Genomic DNA, 17,342 nt, shown 5'->3' with positions numbered 1-17,342 from the left:
ATTATTATTATAATTATAATTATAATAGTAAATAATAATTACAATAATTATAATAATTATTATAGTAAATAATAATTATAATAATTATTATTATAATTCTTATTATAATAGTAAATAATAATAATAATAATTATAATAATAATTATTATAATTATAATTATATTAGTAAATAATAATTATAATAATTATAACAATTATAATAGTAAATAATAATAATAATAATAATAATAATAATATGTACGGTCATTATATTATTATAACAATAATTACACTTATATATAACTAACAGTTAATCCTCTTCTAAAGTGTCAGTGTTTTTTCTCAGCACAGAGTGAGTCATCTTTTCAAGAGACGATCTTTGCAGCAGTGCTGACGTTCGTCGGTCCGTCACGTGACCTGTGGAATGTTAACAATGCAGCGAGTGTCCAACTTTGTGCTCCTTTCTGCTCCTGCTGCAGTCTGCGGAGAAAATGGAGGCTCATTTCATCATATTTACCCCGTCCCTCCGTCTCCTCCGTCTCCTCCGAGCTCTGTAGGACTTTAACCTCTGCTGTCTGTCCGGATCTTACCCTCCACTCTGAGCTCTTCTCGCTCCTTCTATCACATGGTGAGTTCAGAGTTACTTTTCTGGGGAGGGGAGTGGTGCTGGGACTTATTTCCACGACTTGAAAAACTTCTGTAAGGGGGTTGTGAAGTGAGAGAAACAAAAGAAAAAGTACTTTAAACTTCCCCTCCCTCTCCTCCTTTATATGTGAGCCTCTTCAGAGCTCACAGGACTCTCCCTGAAAGTCTTCCTGCAGAGGAATGTTCTAATGTTCTGGTGCTGCTCCTCTCTCTGCCTGGGTACAGTGAGGAGGAAGGCCACAGGACGCGTTCAATGTCCAGGGGCCCCCAGGCAGAGACTGTACACTGCTCAGGCACCATTTTGGAACTGTTTAAAAGCTTTGCACAAATTCAAAGAATCAATATAAACAGAAAAGAATGATTAAAGCAGTATAACATGGTGAAGTGTGCAGCAGATCTGGATTCTCTGGACCTCAAAGGGGGGCCACAGCTCTGTGAATGTGATAGAAAGGGGGCCAGGAGTCTCTCAGGTGCTGGTTCTAAACACACAGCTGATTTCTGAAGCAGCCCTCCATGCATAACTCTTGTAAGTGAGAAAGACTGCCTTCAAAATCAACATTTAAATGATTATGTGTGTTTAATTTCCACACCTGGCAACATGCAGAGGAAGTATCAGAACTCCTGTGGGTGACACAGCAAAGGAAAAGTCAGATTCTTTGTTTTGAATGTCTGATTTTCACTCCCAAGCCTAAAGGCCTGCATAGTTTGGCACTGATGCAGCCATGTGTTTCATTCAGGTGTGCTACTATTACTACTACTACGACTACGACTACCCACAAACACACCTACTCCGTCCACCTGACACACTTAACATGTACTCACTAGCAGTTTAATCCACTCCTCAGATCAGGTGTGTGTTTGTCTGCAGCTCACCTGAACGCTGCTGCAGCTGACATGTTGTGCGTCTGATGTCTGATTGTGAGTTCCCTGAGGTGGGAGGTCACATTTAAGAAACAATCAAGCCTTTTATAAACAGACAGTGTGGTCAGGTATCACAGGCTGCACAGCTGGGTTTAATCTGCAGGACAACACACAGATGCATGCATGCTTTGTTGTGTGATGTATGTTAAAAACCACCAGGTTACCGTTCCTCTGAAAACAAAACACTTCATCAGGTGACATGATAGCAGAGATATTTGGGATGAGGCAGCCCCAGATGTAAACCCTGGCTCTGATGTGTGTGCTGCTGTGCCAAAGGGAAGGCCTGGGTCTGATTTGATGTGCATGTGTGTCTGATTCCGGAGATCACTGAGCTCCACAGACTGCAGAACAATGCTGGTACAGTGTCCGTGACGTCACCTGTGGATTTCACAAGACGTGTTTTGGATGCCGAGTGAGGCCGCAGAAGAAGAAGAAGAAGAAGAAATGTGACTTTATACTTCTGAGGAAGTGCAAACAGACGATTGTGAATCTGTGATTTAACATCCTCTGTTCTCTTTGTTTGTACACATGAAATGTGGATTAAAGGTAGCTGAGGCCGTCTGTGCTCCAAGCTTCTCCTCCATCCTCTCCATCAGAGCTGCTTTAGGCAACACACGCTGCACAGCTGCCCTGAAGGAAGCTGCTTTCTCTCCTTTTGTCTGTCAAATACAGCAGAAACATCCTCATTCAGACTCTCAAAACAAGTAAAAGAGTGAGATATTATCTGGGGAGAAGCTTAATTGACGCTCTGATGAAGATCTCAGAACACATTTGATTGATTAGAGGTGGTTACATTTGGTTATTATGGAGAAAAACAAATTATTGCTTGATACCTTAGAATACCAGAATGAAGCTGAGGTAGAAACCTGTGTTTAATGCAGCTGAGATGTCTTAAAATTAGAGGTACTCTTCTTGAACACACAAGGAAATATAAATAAGGTTTTTAAGCTAATGTGACTAGGGATGGGTACCTTTCACATTTGAACCGGTACGGTACCGATACCCGGTACCTGGGAATCGGTACCGGTACTCAACGTTACCAATTTTCGGTACTTTTGTGTTTTTATGTAGTAATAAATATTAATAATAAAAAAAAAATCTCAAATTTGTTTAATTTAACATATTTATTCAATTTAACATGAATGAACAGAAACAGGATTATATAGGTGATTAGATGTATTAGCTGACACGTGCTCGTGGCGTCTAATTGCTCTTTCGGGAGTTTATCAATGAACACAAGTGAACGCCTGCGGACGGGAAAGAGTCAGTTCTCCGTCTCTGTATAATAACAGACACACAACTTACTTGTTGGGCATTCACGCGCACAGGAACGGTTATAAACGGGGTTAGGTAGTCGGAGCGAGAGAGTCAGTCTCAACCATAGACTGTAGAAAATAAACTTCATCCTCATGAAGTTCTGCGTCGCGGTGAGTGCGCGCGCCCGTCAGCTGCAGGCTCCGTTTGGCGCGCTCCCGCGCAGATGCAGAGAGCAGAGAGCAGAGACGTCCACCCAGTCAGTCTGACTTTATTACAGGGCGAAACATAAACTGTATAAAATATGGACGTAGTATCCGTGACGTCACCCATCTGTTCCTAAGAGCTGTTTTGAAGCAAATCGACGGCAGCAGCCATATTAGTAATGCGGAACTCAACTAGGCAGAGTGTGACGTAGTGTGAGTCTCTTAGCCAATGGCTGTGTGTTCCCAACCGGGAGTCACGTCAGTCATGTCCTTATTTGGGCAAAACTCATAATCTTAATATCTTCTTAACAATCACGTTACAAAAAAATTCACCCCCCGTACAGTGTGTGCCATTAGAGAGATTAGCGTTGTAGGGCCAAGCCGTTTTTTGAACCAGGCTGTAAACATGTTTATTAATGCTGCAAAGATCGTCTTTTTCCCATTCATATCAATGTGGTTTCCGGTGCTTCTGCAGCCAGCCTCAAGCGGTTTTTTCGATGTATTGCAGTTTATATCACTTCCGCATCGGCTTCATCGTTTGAGACCGGAGTTGGCCGCTTGGAGCAGAGACGTCCACCCGGTCAGTCTGACTTTATTACAGGGCGAAACATTGACTGTATTAAATATGGACGTAGTATCCGGGACGTCACCCATCTGTTCCTAAGAGCTGTTTTGAAGCAAATCGACTGCAGCAGCCATATTGGTAATGCAGAACTCAACTAGGCAGAGTGTGACGTAGTGTGAGTCTCTTAGCCAATGGCTGTGTGTTCCCGACCGGGATCACGTCAGTCATGTCCTTATTTGGGCAAAACTCATAATATTAATATCTTCTTAACCGTCACGTTAGAAAAAAATTCACCCCCCGTACAGTGTGTGCCATTAGAGAGATTAGCGTTGTAGGCGAAGCCGTTTTTTGAACCAGGCTGTAAACATGTTTATTAATGCTGCAAAGATCGTCTTTTTCCCATTCATATCTATGTGGTTTCCGGTGTTTCTACAGCCAGCCTCAAGCGGATTTTCGATGTATTGCAGTTTATATCACTTCCGCATTGGCTTCATCGTTTGAGACCGGACTTTGCCGCTTGGTGCGAAAGTATGGAAAATCACCTCCTCTTCCACTCCCTCACAGTCACAGGGATGCGTTCAGGTACCGAAACATGGTACCGTTTGGTTTTACGTGAGTCGGTATTCGGTAGCACCGACGGAATTCGGTCGGTACCTATAAAAGTACCGAATTCGGCACCCATCCCTAAATGTGACAAACGTTTCTTTTATTTGTATCTACTTATTTTATTGTTATTTTTAACACTTCATGTGAAGCCACTTTGAGTGCTTAGGAAAGTGCTGTATAACCCCCATCAGTTATTATTTATTAAATATGAACGTCTGTTTTCTAAAGAGTGTTTTGATTCCTTCCATCTGGGGAGGCATGATGGAGCGATTGGCTGGCAAAAGCTTAAAAAGTTAATTATCTGTGTCGGCTGGTGTGACATTTTCAGTCTATAAGGTGATGCATTAAAACAGTCTGCCAGCTATAAGCTTCAAAACATAGACTGTATAGATAATGGACGTAGTATCCGTGACGTCACTCATCTGTTTCTGAAGAGCTGTTTTGAGGCCAATCATCGGCGGCAGCCATATTGCTGCTGTCGAGCGAGTGTGACGTAAAGAGGCGGGCTTTGAGCCTCCTAGCCAACAGCTACAGTGCTCTGCCTGTCAATCAAGTCAGCTGGGCCTCTCATTGGAAGAATCTTAATCTCAGTATCTTTGAATTCACCCCCGTTCAGTGTGTGCCGATTGAGAAATGAGCTATCCAGACTACACTCATCTTTTGAACCAGGCTGTAAACATGTTTATTTCTGCTGTAAAGATCATCCTCTTTGAGTTGGTGTGTATGTGGTCTCTGGTGTTTCTGCAGCCAGCCTCTAGTGGACGCTCGATGAACTGCAGCTTCTGAACAAGATGAATAATTTCTGGTAGAATCAAATGTAGTTTGTGTTGTTTTATGTCTGTTTATAAAACAAACAGACCGTCACAATGAGAGGTAGTAGAGGTAGTGTCCTCTACAGTGAAGAAAAGGTGTATATCAGTATTGGCCAATATCGGCATAACAAACAATGGGAAAATCCAATATCGTGCATCTCTACTTCCATTTGGTGCAGTTAAAAATGTCTTTGATGGTTACTTGGAGGCTTTGACTTTCATATACGTGTCATTTACCTGAACATGTATGAAACATCTGAGTCCTCTTCTTTCTCTGTAAGGCAACTTATTTTTATGGATGACAGACATTGGTCCTTCGCCAATAATGTGCCATCATCAGTAGTTGATGTTTATCCGTTTTGTCACATCAGTTTGAAGCTGAGAGCTACTTTACCTGGAAGAGGAGATGTTTATTTATTGAGCAGACAGAACTGTGATTTGTTTTTTGTGGTCAATGACAGAAAATGGCATTAGTGTGGGAATATTACACCAGCTCTGAGAAAGATCAGGAACTTTGTAAGACATACTGAAGTGACATTTTAGAGGAGAGGCTCTACTAACAACAAAGTAAACATCAAGTCTTATAGATTATTGAAAACTGACGCAGGTATCAGCCCTGATTTTTACAATCTGTGCATCACCTCTTATTTTTTGAGGGGAGTTTTGGAGAAATTGTCCAAATAAAAACATTATCTTTCAGATTTTTCAGATTAACTTATCCTATACAAATGTAGACAGTATAAAATCCCCCTGAGTTTGTTCTTTTGGTGCAAATTTTTTTAAATATTTTTGCAATTTTTATTATTTTATTCCTTTTTTGTATTGCAATTTTAGTGCTTTTATTTATCTTAGACTTTTATCTTTACTTTTTTTATTGTCTCTACTCGTCATGTTTATCTTTTATTTACTTATTTCTTTTTTTTTAAACTTAAAAAAAAAAAATTAGAATTAGAATTCACCAATTAGTGTGACATGAAGTCGATACAGACATACTAACAAGTACAAACATTACAAAACATGGAAGGACACATTTATACAGTTCTGAAGAGAGAGAAAACAGAGGAGAAGAGAGGGGGAAAAAGGAACCCAAAACAAAAACAAAGAATAAAATAAAATAGAATAAAATAAAATAAAACAACAACACACACATTTACTTATTTCTTAACTATTTCCATTTATTCTGTTTTATTTATGTAAATTTGATTGCAAATGGTGTGCATTAGTCTCTATTCTAAATCCATTACTGCATCTGATTGTATGAAAGGTGATCTATAAATAAAGCATGATTGATTGATTGAAAGCTGCTCATTCTCACACAGTGTGTGGTCCCATTATGAGTCAGAGGTGAGAGCCAGATCAAACCAGATAATCTGAGGTCTGTATTGATGAAGGTTGAGGTTAAGTCTGAAAGCATGCCGGGTGTCTCCGAGCCTTCAGAGATTCCTCCTCTGGTTCTGTTTTAAGGCTGGACCCGCTCCCACACCCTCCCTCCAGCCAGTTTCCAGACATGACCCTCCATAATTCTTGTTTTTGGTTTATTTTGGTCACCGTAGACTGTCCCATGATTCAGCAGTGGTATGAGCTTACTTGTAGTTACTTGTGGAATGGAATGCTCATCGGTCGGACACGGCGCCTAAAGCATCGCAGGAATGGAGGCGAGAGATCTCCAGAGATGGGGCAACATTTATGTAGCTAGGCATCCACGTCCCTGCCCGCCCCGCCGGCCTCAAACATACGAAACTGAAAAAAATGTTTTTGTCCATAAAAAAAAGATTTATCTGAACAAACAGGGAGGCCTGTGTCCTTCTTAGAAATTGCCCAAAGGGATGAAGTTTGCCAGGAAGGAGGCGGGTGGGGAAGTAGTTCAAGGGCTCCTTATGTTTGGTTACTTTGGTGTGACTGTGTCAGTCCCAGTGCTCCTCTGCAGTTATACTGGGAAACGACTGTGGGTGATATGACTGAGAACATTGTCTCTGAATAGATAAGAACAAGTACATTAAGTCTCACATCTGTAACTGTTTATCTTTTCTCAACGAACATTCTCACTCAAACTTTGTTGCCATGATGTTCTCAGTTTTCCTCGTCATATGTAGAGTCTCCTAGAAATAAGAGTTGGTATTAAGGTATTACTGGTTACACAAGTCAGTGCACCAGTATGATACCAGAACTTATTGTGGGTAGTGTAAAGCTAGCCAAAACTAGCTAAATCAATCAGTGCTAGAATGAATGTTCCACCAATAACATGTCATTTTATTTGCACATATTTCAGTCTAGATATCATTACTGGGAAATGAAATAATATGAGTAAATCTCTACTGGAAATGAGATGATACATCAAGTCTCTGTTTAAAGGTTATTGACTTAAATCATGAGAAGTCATGTGCTGCTAAAATTCAGTTTAGCATGATAGATAACTGTCAATGCTACAATTTATTTGAGCTTTAATAGACCTTTTTCTATCAACAAGTTAATCTAGAAGTGTGGCTCAAAACTGTAAAAATTTACAATTTATGCAAAGTTAACACAGAAAGAGAAGAAAAGTTGATAGATTACAACTTCTGTGCAGCTTCTTTCACATGTGCACTCCTGGAAGTTTCTAGAAATTAAGTTCTGGATGTGCAGACATCTTGAAAACGGATTTATTCATCCCGTTTCGAGTCCCTCTTCTGGGTTCACACCGGTCACATGATATAAATAAATATCCCTTGTTATATTCTCACATTGGGTCACTTTAACTCTCAGAAAATGTTACTCTGAGATAACGTTGGGAAAACTTTTCAGCTGTTTTTGTTCACACATGCTCACAAGTTCTGTTTCATTTAGCTTTAAAAAATAGTTTGAGGTAGAGGAGAATTAGCATAAGGGCCTGTGTCCACTAGCAGCGGTTTTTGGGGGGCTTGCAGTGCTGATGAATTTAAGAGCATTTTTTTCCACATTTAAGTGTTGCTACATTTAGAAAGATGTCTTGCTTGGTAGTGACATTTACATAAAACCCTTGTGAGCTGCTTTACTTGACTGAGAGGAAAAAATATCCACTGCTCTCTTGCACATTATCCTGCCACTTGCTGTTTATTTCATTACAATGCCAATTTTTAGCCACAAGCTATTTACAATGACTAGCTTCAGTGGCTTACCTGTGCTAGCTAATGTAAATCATGTTTAGAAATATGACCGTAACAAAAAGACTAGCATATCAGAAGTCCCACCTCTTCTTGATTTTAATTGGTCGGTAAGAGAGAAATGAAATTGACAGGTCGGTGAACTAATTTCAGCTGCGTGGGCTGTGATTGCTGAGACACCAAAAAACAGCTGAAGTTGTTGTTTTTGCTGAGTGATGAAAACACTGAATTGTTGGTTTTGTTTATAAAAAGGCCTCAAAAACGCTGCTAGTGGACACAGGCCCTTAATGCTTAGCAGCTCTGGATGACTAATAGTTCCAGAATTCTTCCTTTGGCACACAGCAACATAAAATACTTGATTCTGATTGGCTGGCTGCTTTTAATAGCAACAGCACTGCTACATTGTCTGGAGAGAGTTGAATCTATATCTCTTTATTAAGCTTTGATTGACCCAGATGTCTAAAACAGTCGAACCCAGCGTGCATGTGGTCAGGAAATATGTCCCGACAGATGAAGTATAAGATTTAGAAACTCCTTCCAAGTTATAAATTATTTTCTTGCGTCAGGATATTTGTGGCTAGAGTAATTGAAGGTCCTGAGATTCTTTTACTGATCTATCTGTCAGTAACACTTTATGAAATACAACCAGATCAATTAAATGTTGATTGCTTAACAAAAAGTTTGAATAGCAGACAAGATTGTAAAACCGCAGCCATGTCAGAACCTGCCAGGATGACTGTGTCTGGCTTTTTGTCAGCGAAGGAAACAACCCAGTTTGGTATCTGGAGCTCAGACTTCACCTGACAGCCAAACAGAAATCCACTCTGGCTGAGGATACTTTTATTTGGACAGGAAACCAGCCGGTCTGCCAGGTCCTGGGACTTCTCTCAAGATGTAGTGCCAGGAGGTTACAGAGTCGTGACAAATGTAAAGAAAGGAAAACAAGAGCAGACCACTACTTGTTGAAAAATCAATGCAAAAACAAATCTATCCTGACCTCTAATCATGTGCAAAGTCCCTCATTGGATAAGTTACTACAACAGATGAATAAAAGCTCATGTGGGGATTTATTTTAGGATTTTATGTTGTTGTATTTGTTGAAACTGTCTCTACATCCCTGCGGCAATCAACACATAAATACTCTGATATAAACACTGGTATCTGTGGCTTCTTGTCCTGAGCCCATTCAGTCATCAGATGGCTTTCTGGTCTGTTTCTGTACATTGCATTTGAGCTTCAACAAGCTAAGCTAGCCAGTGAACTGTACAAGAATGGTAGGTAAAAAAAGGATGTGCCCAATAAGTCGACTGGACAATAACACAGCGTCACCCTCGCTAGTCGGCACCAGAATTACTAGCTGGCATCTCGAATCACGGCGTAGTTTGGTCATATTTTAATCTAGAAAATGGAGATCTAGTTACGATGGGTTAAAGTGAGTTTGTATTTCCTGTGATGCATTAAAGTGCATCTGATAGGACTTGATTGTAAAGCCTGGTTTATACTAGCTGAATCGACGGCGTAACCTCAATTCCTGTGCAGAGGCCGACGCACGTAGCCGAAACGCGCCTTCTCCAAAATGTAACTACGGTCAAATCGACATGGTTCATAAGCCCTGTGATTGGTCCCCTGTAAGCATTCCTGTATGATAAACAACAACATGTATCAGCTCTAAATTACCATAATACACTCAAATTGGCTGTGAAAGTGCTAACAGAAAACGTAGCAGGGGCTAGAAACAGGCGACTCGACTATCAAAGAGACCACAATGCCCTCTAGTGTTTCGGCAGAGCATTGCGACACGGACACATTGACGCACAAGTATGTAGGGCTCATGTCCATGTCGACCAATGCTGTGTAGGGTTGACGCAGAAGTATAAATCAGGCTTAAAGCTAGGGTTGGTAGTCACGGAAAACTAGCATGAATTTGAATGTAGCATTTCCTTAGGTCTCCGTCTAACCACTCCTCCAAAACGACGCCCCCGCTCACATGCACAAGCGCCGATATGATGGTGACTGATTCCAAACCGGTCCTCAGCACATGGTTTGTGTTTTGCACGACGTCAACTCATGTCTCACTCAGCCGTAAGAAAACACCAAAACATTCTCATAGTGAAAGTTAAAATCACAAACAAACAGGAAATGTACGCTTTGCAGGAGGCGGGCAGAACGGCAGGACGGGATCTGATTGGTTTCATAAGTTGGCTCCTGATGGCAGGGATTGGTTGGTGTTTTCCCAGGTTTACTCCGGCTGTAGATAGCAGCTCTTTTTAAAGAACACATTATGTATTGATTGCCATCAGGACATAAAGATAATTTTAACCAGTTTAACAAAAAGTGGATCTATATCTGACTACCAACCCCAGCTTTATGAGGGCGCAGACGGGGACATAGTGATTCACACTTAACATAAAGATTGAACAAAAACCTTGAATGTTGCACGCCTCACAATCCATCGTTCAGGCCGATTGACCCTTAAGAGCATTTGTTTTCTGCGTCGTCTCTCCAAACACCTCGTACCTCATTGTGTCACTTTAGGTGCGAGTGTTTCCCAGCTCCTCACTCCTCACGTGAAGCTCCCGACAGAAACATGTGCATTGATTTCACACGTCATCCCATCTGCCCTGCAGGAGTAACACCGTTGTGTCAGAATGTGGGCTATGTTCCTCCAGATAAGGCGGTCAAACGGTGTTACATGTCAGATCACAGGGGAGCGTCGCAGGCCGGGGAGGCCGGGGCAGGATGGGAGGGCTGCTGACTTGTTTTGACCCCATGCTGGAGCTCTGCGCTCTCACTGGGGTGTTTACCTATGACCACGTAGCTGAAGTATGCAGTGACAGGGGCGGATTTTGCAACCACAGCTATGCATTGACGGAGTGTGTGTGTGTGGGGGGGGGCAGGTGGTGTATTATGACCCCTCGCAGTCCTGAATGATGCATTAGGTATGCACCAGTTCTACAACTGAGCTACTAATCTCTGGAATCTGACTTCTAGACGTCCAGGTCATGCCAGCCTCATACTGGATCCATGTGATGTTTGCAATTCCTGGGGTTTTATGTGAAGCCGGATCTTTTTTTAGGACCTTTTTATGCCTTTATTAATAGGACAGCTGAAGAGAGACGGGGAGTGTTGTGGGGGAAGAGTGAGGGGGGACATGCAACCACTGCATCTAAGGATCATAGTCTCTTGATATCAGACACACTATTTAACCACTCAGCTAAACCGGCACCTCAAGGGATTTCTTAAAATGCCTCATAATGGATGATCAATTCATCCACATCTGAAGTGGTGAATCAGAAACACAATAAAACCCTCTTTCTGTGAAGTTCACGCCCATTTTCTCACCACAAACCTCGTTTGAACTCCTGTTAAAGAAAGTGTGTGACTAAACAAATTTATCCAGGGGAACCAAAGTGAAAAAAAGAATAAAGCTGCTTACCTTTAAAAGATTAGGATGTTTTAAACCCCAAAAATGAGGAGCTGTTTTATCAAGAGGTTTTATAGATTTAATGATCGGGTCAGTTTGTTTTGAAGAAGACAAGACATCTCCAGATTTGTAGGCCCTTAGTTTAAGAAAACACATTCATGAAAATTGGAGAAAGCAAGAATTATATGTGCTGCAGCTCAGCTCGCAGCCCCCCAGAAAGCCTGTCTGCTATAAATATGGTTACTTTTTCAACCCAAAGCACTTCAAAGGGAAGGTCTTATTATTTCCTTTTAAATAAAGTGTTAAGAAAATGTCTGATAGGCACTTAAAGGTGCAGTTGGTAGGAATGGGGTAAAAAAACTATTCTTTTTTTCAGCAGGGTTTGGGAAAAAAAGTCAGAATACTCACCAGTACTCATCAGTAATTGAAGTAATTTGAGATTATGGCCAAATCTCTGTGTTTTCCAATGCCTTTGTATCAAGCAATGTTATTATACCCCTTCATTCCCATTATCACGGACCAATCATAGCTACACTTCTACCCTCTGTCCTGATTGGTCGAGTGGCGGACCCTACTAGGTTGTCCTGATTGGCTGGGAAGCCATACTTCCTTATGGAACAAGCACGAGAAGTAGGGGAAATCTGGTGGGGTAGTGTAGTGTTGAAATTTAAAATCTCTCTCCAAACTGATGTTTATATCACGACTACCAACAGCAGCTTTAAGGACAATTTTATGAACTGTTATCTCAACAAATGAATGTTTTCATCAAGCGGCAACCTTCCGGTCTCAAAATATGAAGCCCATGGGGAAGTTTTATAAACTGCAATTCATCGAGTGTCCACTAGAGGCTGCCTGCAGAAACACAGGAAACCACATACACACCCATTCAAAGAAGACAATCTTTACAGCAGAAATAAACATGTTTACAGCCTGGTTCAAAAAACAGCTTCGGAGTACGTAGCTAATCTCTCTATCGGCACACACTGTGGGGGGGGTGAATTTTTTTCTAACGCTACGGTTCAGAAGATATTTAGATTACGTGTTTTTGCCCAAATAAGGACATGACTGACTTGATTGACAGGCGGGAACAAATGGCTCAAACCCCGCCTCTTTCTGTCACACTCTGCCTGGTTGAGTTCAGCATTTCCAATATGGCTGCCGCCGCCGATTGGCTTCAAAGCAGCGCTCAGGAGCAGATCGGTGACGTCACGGATACTACGTCCATTATTTATACAGTCTATGGTTTTCATACATGATAAGCCCTCTCTGATTATCAGGATACTGGCAGCATTAAATATCAATATCCATATCATGTTAAGACAATAGGTATGATCTTCCTCTAGTTAAAAACATGTAACTCATGTTGTGTGGTTGTTGTTATTAGATACCTGACCTCATGTATACCTTCTTAGCTGTGTCCTCTCCAATGAGCTCTCAGCATTCCTTCTTCACGTCTCCATCTTCCCTCTCTTAAATTAAAAGCCTGGCTCTCCTGTTCTCAGGACTTAAGCTTCCCGTTGCTTGTTTTTAATTTTAGAAAATAAGAAAAACATGCGCACCATGCATGACCACAGTCTCCATGCTCTAACTCCATCCCTTCCTCCACAGGCGGAGATTGGCAGCATCATGGTTTGGCTGCGCGGTGCCCACGTGACCGGCTGCATTTCCTGGAATAAGCTGGAACCTGAGCCTTGAAAGCCACACCATGGAATGCCTGTAGTACCACACCTCACCTCCATCGGCCCGCCAGCATCAGCAGGAATCACAAACACAAAGAGACAAACAAAATACTGAGGGACACCGAGGAGGAGGACTCTGTGCTCCTGGACTCTTTCTCTATTTAGGTCAGCCAACTTGAAAGGAATCTTTGGGAGGGAGTGAGTCCCAGTGAGTGTGTGTGTGTTTCCCTTTTAGAGTAGGTGCCTGCTCTGGGCACTGAGGCCATGAGGCCCAAAACTTTCCCCGCTGCCCCCTATGTGGGCAACACACGCCAAAGGCTTCAGGAGATCAAGGAGGGCCTGAAGCAGCCGGCCAAGCTGGTGAGCCAGGCCCTCCATGGGGGCAGCTCCAGGACCGAGGGCGGCAGAGGGGCCGACTGCAAGAGCGGAAAAGACACAGCCAGCCGCCAGCCGCAGCTCCGACCCCCGCAGAAGTTCAACAACTACCAGAACGCCCTGAGGGAAATCAGGAAGTCCCTCATGCCTTTTGCCAACGAGTCTGGCCCCTCTTCTGGGTCAGGACACCCTGCAGGAGCCGGGGAGGTGAACCGGCAGATGCTGCAGGAGCTTGTGAACGCCGGCTGTGATCAGGTGAGTCGCTGAGAGAGTGTGTGCTTTGAATCGTACGTTTCTTTGTGGTGCATGAAATATTAGATTAGCAGAATTTAAACCAGATTAGCCAGAAAACCAAAACTCAAATCAACACTTTCTCAAACATTTTCTGAAATTAGCATTTCTTTGAAAAGCTGTATTATATAATTTTATGAATTCCTAGAAACAGAAGGTGCTTGAACTGAATTTTTATTGAAATTGGGGATTTGGGGGCTTCACACAACTCAGGATTATGTTGGATGCATCAGATTTGCTTGCTCGATACAAGGATTTTACTTTATCTGACAACAGAGCCAAACAGAAGTCTCATATTTTACCTGGAAGATTCATGCATTCACATCAGAGTTTTCCATTACGCCCAGCTCTGCAACACACATTCAAACATTTCCAGTCAACTACTTTCAAGTTTTAAGTCGAGTTTTTATACATGGGGTGAGTGATCTTAAGTTGGAGGAGGTAGAACTCATTGAGGTGGATGAGCAGTCACAACAGAAAAGCTACAGCAGGGAATCTTATGAGGAGGATGAAGAAAGTCCCAGAGGCGGGGTACAATGTCAGACACAGTAATTTGTGATCTTAAGTTGGATGCTTCTGCAGAAAAGTGCTGCAGAAATCAGAAGCTGTCGAGGCCTCTGGTGGTGTTATTGAATGACATTTAGTGGACCCTCATCTGAAACAGTGGCAGTAAGATGTGGGATCATGATTCATAACATGGGACTTCCAGCAGATCTGTGTCCGCTCTGTGCTCTTATGTCCGTCAACACCCACCGGTTGCACAGCTGGAGTCATGTGACCGAGGTTTTCCCCTGCTGTTAACCCCTGAATCAAGGATTCTCCTCCTCCTCTCCTCATCCATGTTGTCTTTCTGGTCCTCTGAAAACCTCTGACCTGTTGACTCCAGGCCTGGCTCCGCTCATCATGACTTTGGTTTGTTGTTGTAGTTAAGTGCAATACGATCTGGTGATAACACAGAGTGTTTTATTCTGAAAATTAACCGGATGTTTTCATTTTGTTTTGGTGAAGCCTGACTTCCTGTCCCGCTCCATCTGCTCTGTTGAGATTGATGCATCGTGCTCCTGCATCCTGCAAACATAGAAGTCTTGTGTATCTGATCCAGAGGGCTCCGACCTGCTGGATCAGAGACACAAAGCAGATCCAGTGGAAGTTAACAAATTGACTAGAATAGAAACCTATCAGATCTGGTTTTGTGATGGATCTGAGACGGATCTGGTGGAATTTGGCTGTAAGATTTGGTTATCATTGCCGTTGATTTTTTTATCTCCATTCTTCTTCTCTCTGTGTTTGTAGTTCCATATGTTGCACCATCACACATTCTTCCTCTCCTCTTGTGTGAGACATTCTGCAGAAAGCACAGCTCTGGGTGTCTCTGGCTGGTGCTAACACGGTGCACGGACATGTTAGTCGTCTTGGCAAGTGTTGCTCTGTTTCTGTAAACTCCACTTCACTCGGATGTCTTGAAGCCGCTCTGCCTCCTTCAGTCAGGAATCCTTAATGAAAGCAGTCAGGAGTGCCCCAGGCTCTCATACGCAGCACAATACAAGCCTCTGCTGCCAAGTGTACTTCGCCGTGGTTACATAACGCAGGCCCGAGCGTTGGTGTGTTGAAACATCAGGTGGGTTTCCAGAGTGGGCTGTTGAGTGTTCACTCCCTCGGTCCGGTTTGAGGAATGCGAGCGCCATCAGACGAGGAAGAGCGAGGGCCTCCTTCACATGTTTAACCTTCAGCCTCAGAAATCACAGAGTCACAGTGTCATGTGGATGCTGTTAAGCAGGGGTCACTTCACTCTCCTTTGAGTTGAAGATTTGGACCTCATCATCAGACCGCAGCGTTATTCTCCTCAGGCTCTTTGAACCTTTCAGACCGACCTCTGAATTTACAGTCTGAGTTAACTTCTGCAGTAAGGGGTCAGGTTTATGAATCTGTCCATGTCCCAATAATCAGATTTTGATGAAGAGAGTTGAGCTGCACACTGTTTGTTTTTTTTCCTCTAACAAAAATAAGTAGTTTAAAAAAAACTAAAATATGTCTTATGTTTATTCCATTCAACTTAATCCAGCTAGCATTGATCAATCTGTTCTACATCTCTGCTGTATGAGACCCACAAAACTGGTGTGCATGCATTACAGCATGCTAAAATCCAAGGCTGCTCTGAACGCAACACTCACGAGACAGTGTGTGATTCACAATGGCAGCATCCGGATGCAAGACAGAGAACATAGCAGGACTGAAACACGCTCGGTTGCCTGATCGGCTCAAATGCCGATCACTGATCAATTAAAAAATCATCCAGATCGTCTCCAATCCGATAGTTGAGATCCGGATCGGGACATCCCTAATGGCATATTGCATATCGCATCATGTTATAGTATATCTTATTACATTGTAACAAATTTCATAGCATCGTATTGCATTGCATTAGGTCACGTAGCTTTGCGATGTATTGTATCTTATCTAGGGTTGCAAAATTCCGGGAATTTTCAAAGTCGGAAACTTTTGCATGGGAATTCACAAGAATTTATGGGAATAAACAGGAATTTACTAAATTGAAGGTTGGCTCTTAATAGGGAACTTAAATATAGTTGGGGAAAATATATTTTAGCATAATCCTGACTAAAACAACCAGATTTCATTCAAGTACAGTTGAATGTATATGCTATTCCTCAATCACATGCACATAGCACACTGCTTACTGCAGGGCTATTGAGACCACGCCCCCTACATGCACTTTTAATTTAACATTTTGAATGGGACTTGTTTGGAGGGAGAGCAGCTCTTTTAATTTAACATTTTGAATGGGACTTGTTTGGAGGGAGAGCGGCTCTTTTAATTTAACATTTTGAATGGTAATTGTTTGGAGGGAGAGCGGCTCTTTTAATTTAACATTTTGAATGGGACTTGTTTGGAGGGATAGCGGCTCTTTTAATTTAACATTTTGAATGGTACTTGTTTGGAGAGAGAGCGGCTCTTTTAATTTAACATTTTGAATGGGACTTTGTTGGAGGGAGAGCGGCTCTTTTAATTTAATATTTTGAATGGGACTTTGTTGGAGGGTGAGCGGCTCTTTTAATTTAACATTTTGAATGGGACTTTGTTGGAGGGAGAGGGGGCTCTTTTAATTTAACATTTTGAATGGGACTTTTTTGGAGAGAGAGCGGCTCTTTTAATTTAACATTTTGAATGGTACTTGTTTGGAGGGAGAGGGGCTCTTTTAATTTAACATTTTGAATGGTACTTGTTTGGAGGGAGAGGGGCTCTTTTAATTTAACATTTTTAATGGTACTTGATGGAGGGAGAGCTGCTCTTTTCATTTAAAATTTTGAATGGGACTTTGATGGGATTGCATTTTTGTTAATTTTTGAATGGGTAGGGTCAGGGGGTGAGTAATATTTACCTCAACATTCATATTTTGTTCTTCAATGAAATAATAAATCTGTTTAAATTGTATTCTTTTGGATGGATG

The 17,342-nt window shown here is 42.0% G+C and overlaps 1 protein-coding gene and 1 long non-coding RNA gene across 2 annotated transcripts in view; one reads left to right on the top strand and one right to left on the bottom strand.

Annotated features, from left to right (window-relative positions):
- The first annotated feature begins 391 nt into the window (after positions 1-391).
- The window catches only part of lats2 (large tumor suppressor kinase 2), a 44,048-nt gene continuing 27,097 nt past the window's right edge, over positions 392-17,342 (top strand). Inside the window, exons 1-2 of the mRNA XM_034694008.1 lie at positions 392-607; positions 13,140-13,840. Coding sequence (XP_034549899.1) covers positions 13,475-13,840 — 366 coding nt within the window. The 5' untranslated portion in view covers positions 392-607; positions 13,140-13,474. The remainder of the gene's footprint in view (positions 608-13,139; positions 13,841-17,342) is intronic.
- LOC117820284 lies at positions 1,180-3,023 on the bottom strand. The gene is made up of 2 exons (XR_004632729.1): positions 2,851-3,023; positions 1,180-2,204 (listed from the first exon to the last, which is right to left on the bottom strand). It is a non-coding gene; the product is annotated as an uncharacterized LOC117820284 (long non-coding RNA).

This window comes from Notolabrus celidotus, chromosome 10 (assembly GCF_009762535.1).
Source record: "Notolabrus celidotus isolate fNotCel1 chromosome 10, fNotCel1.pri, whole genome shotgun sequence".
Classification (NCBI taxonomy): Eukaryota; Metazoa; Chordata; class Actinopteri; order Labriformes; family Labridae; genus Notolabrus; species Notolabrus celidotus.
This window is presented reverse-complemented; position numbering and strand designations above follow the sequence as displayed.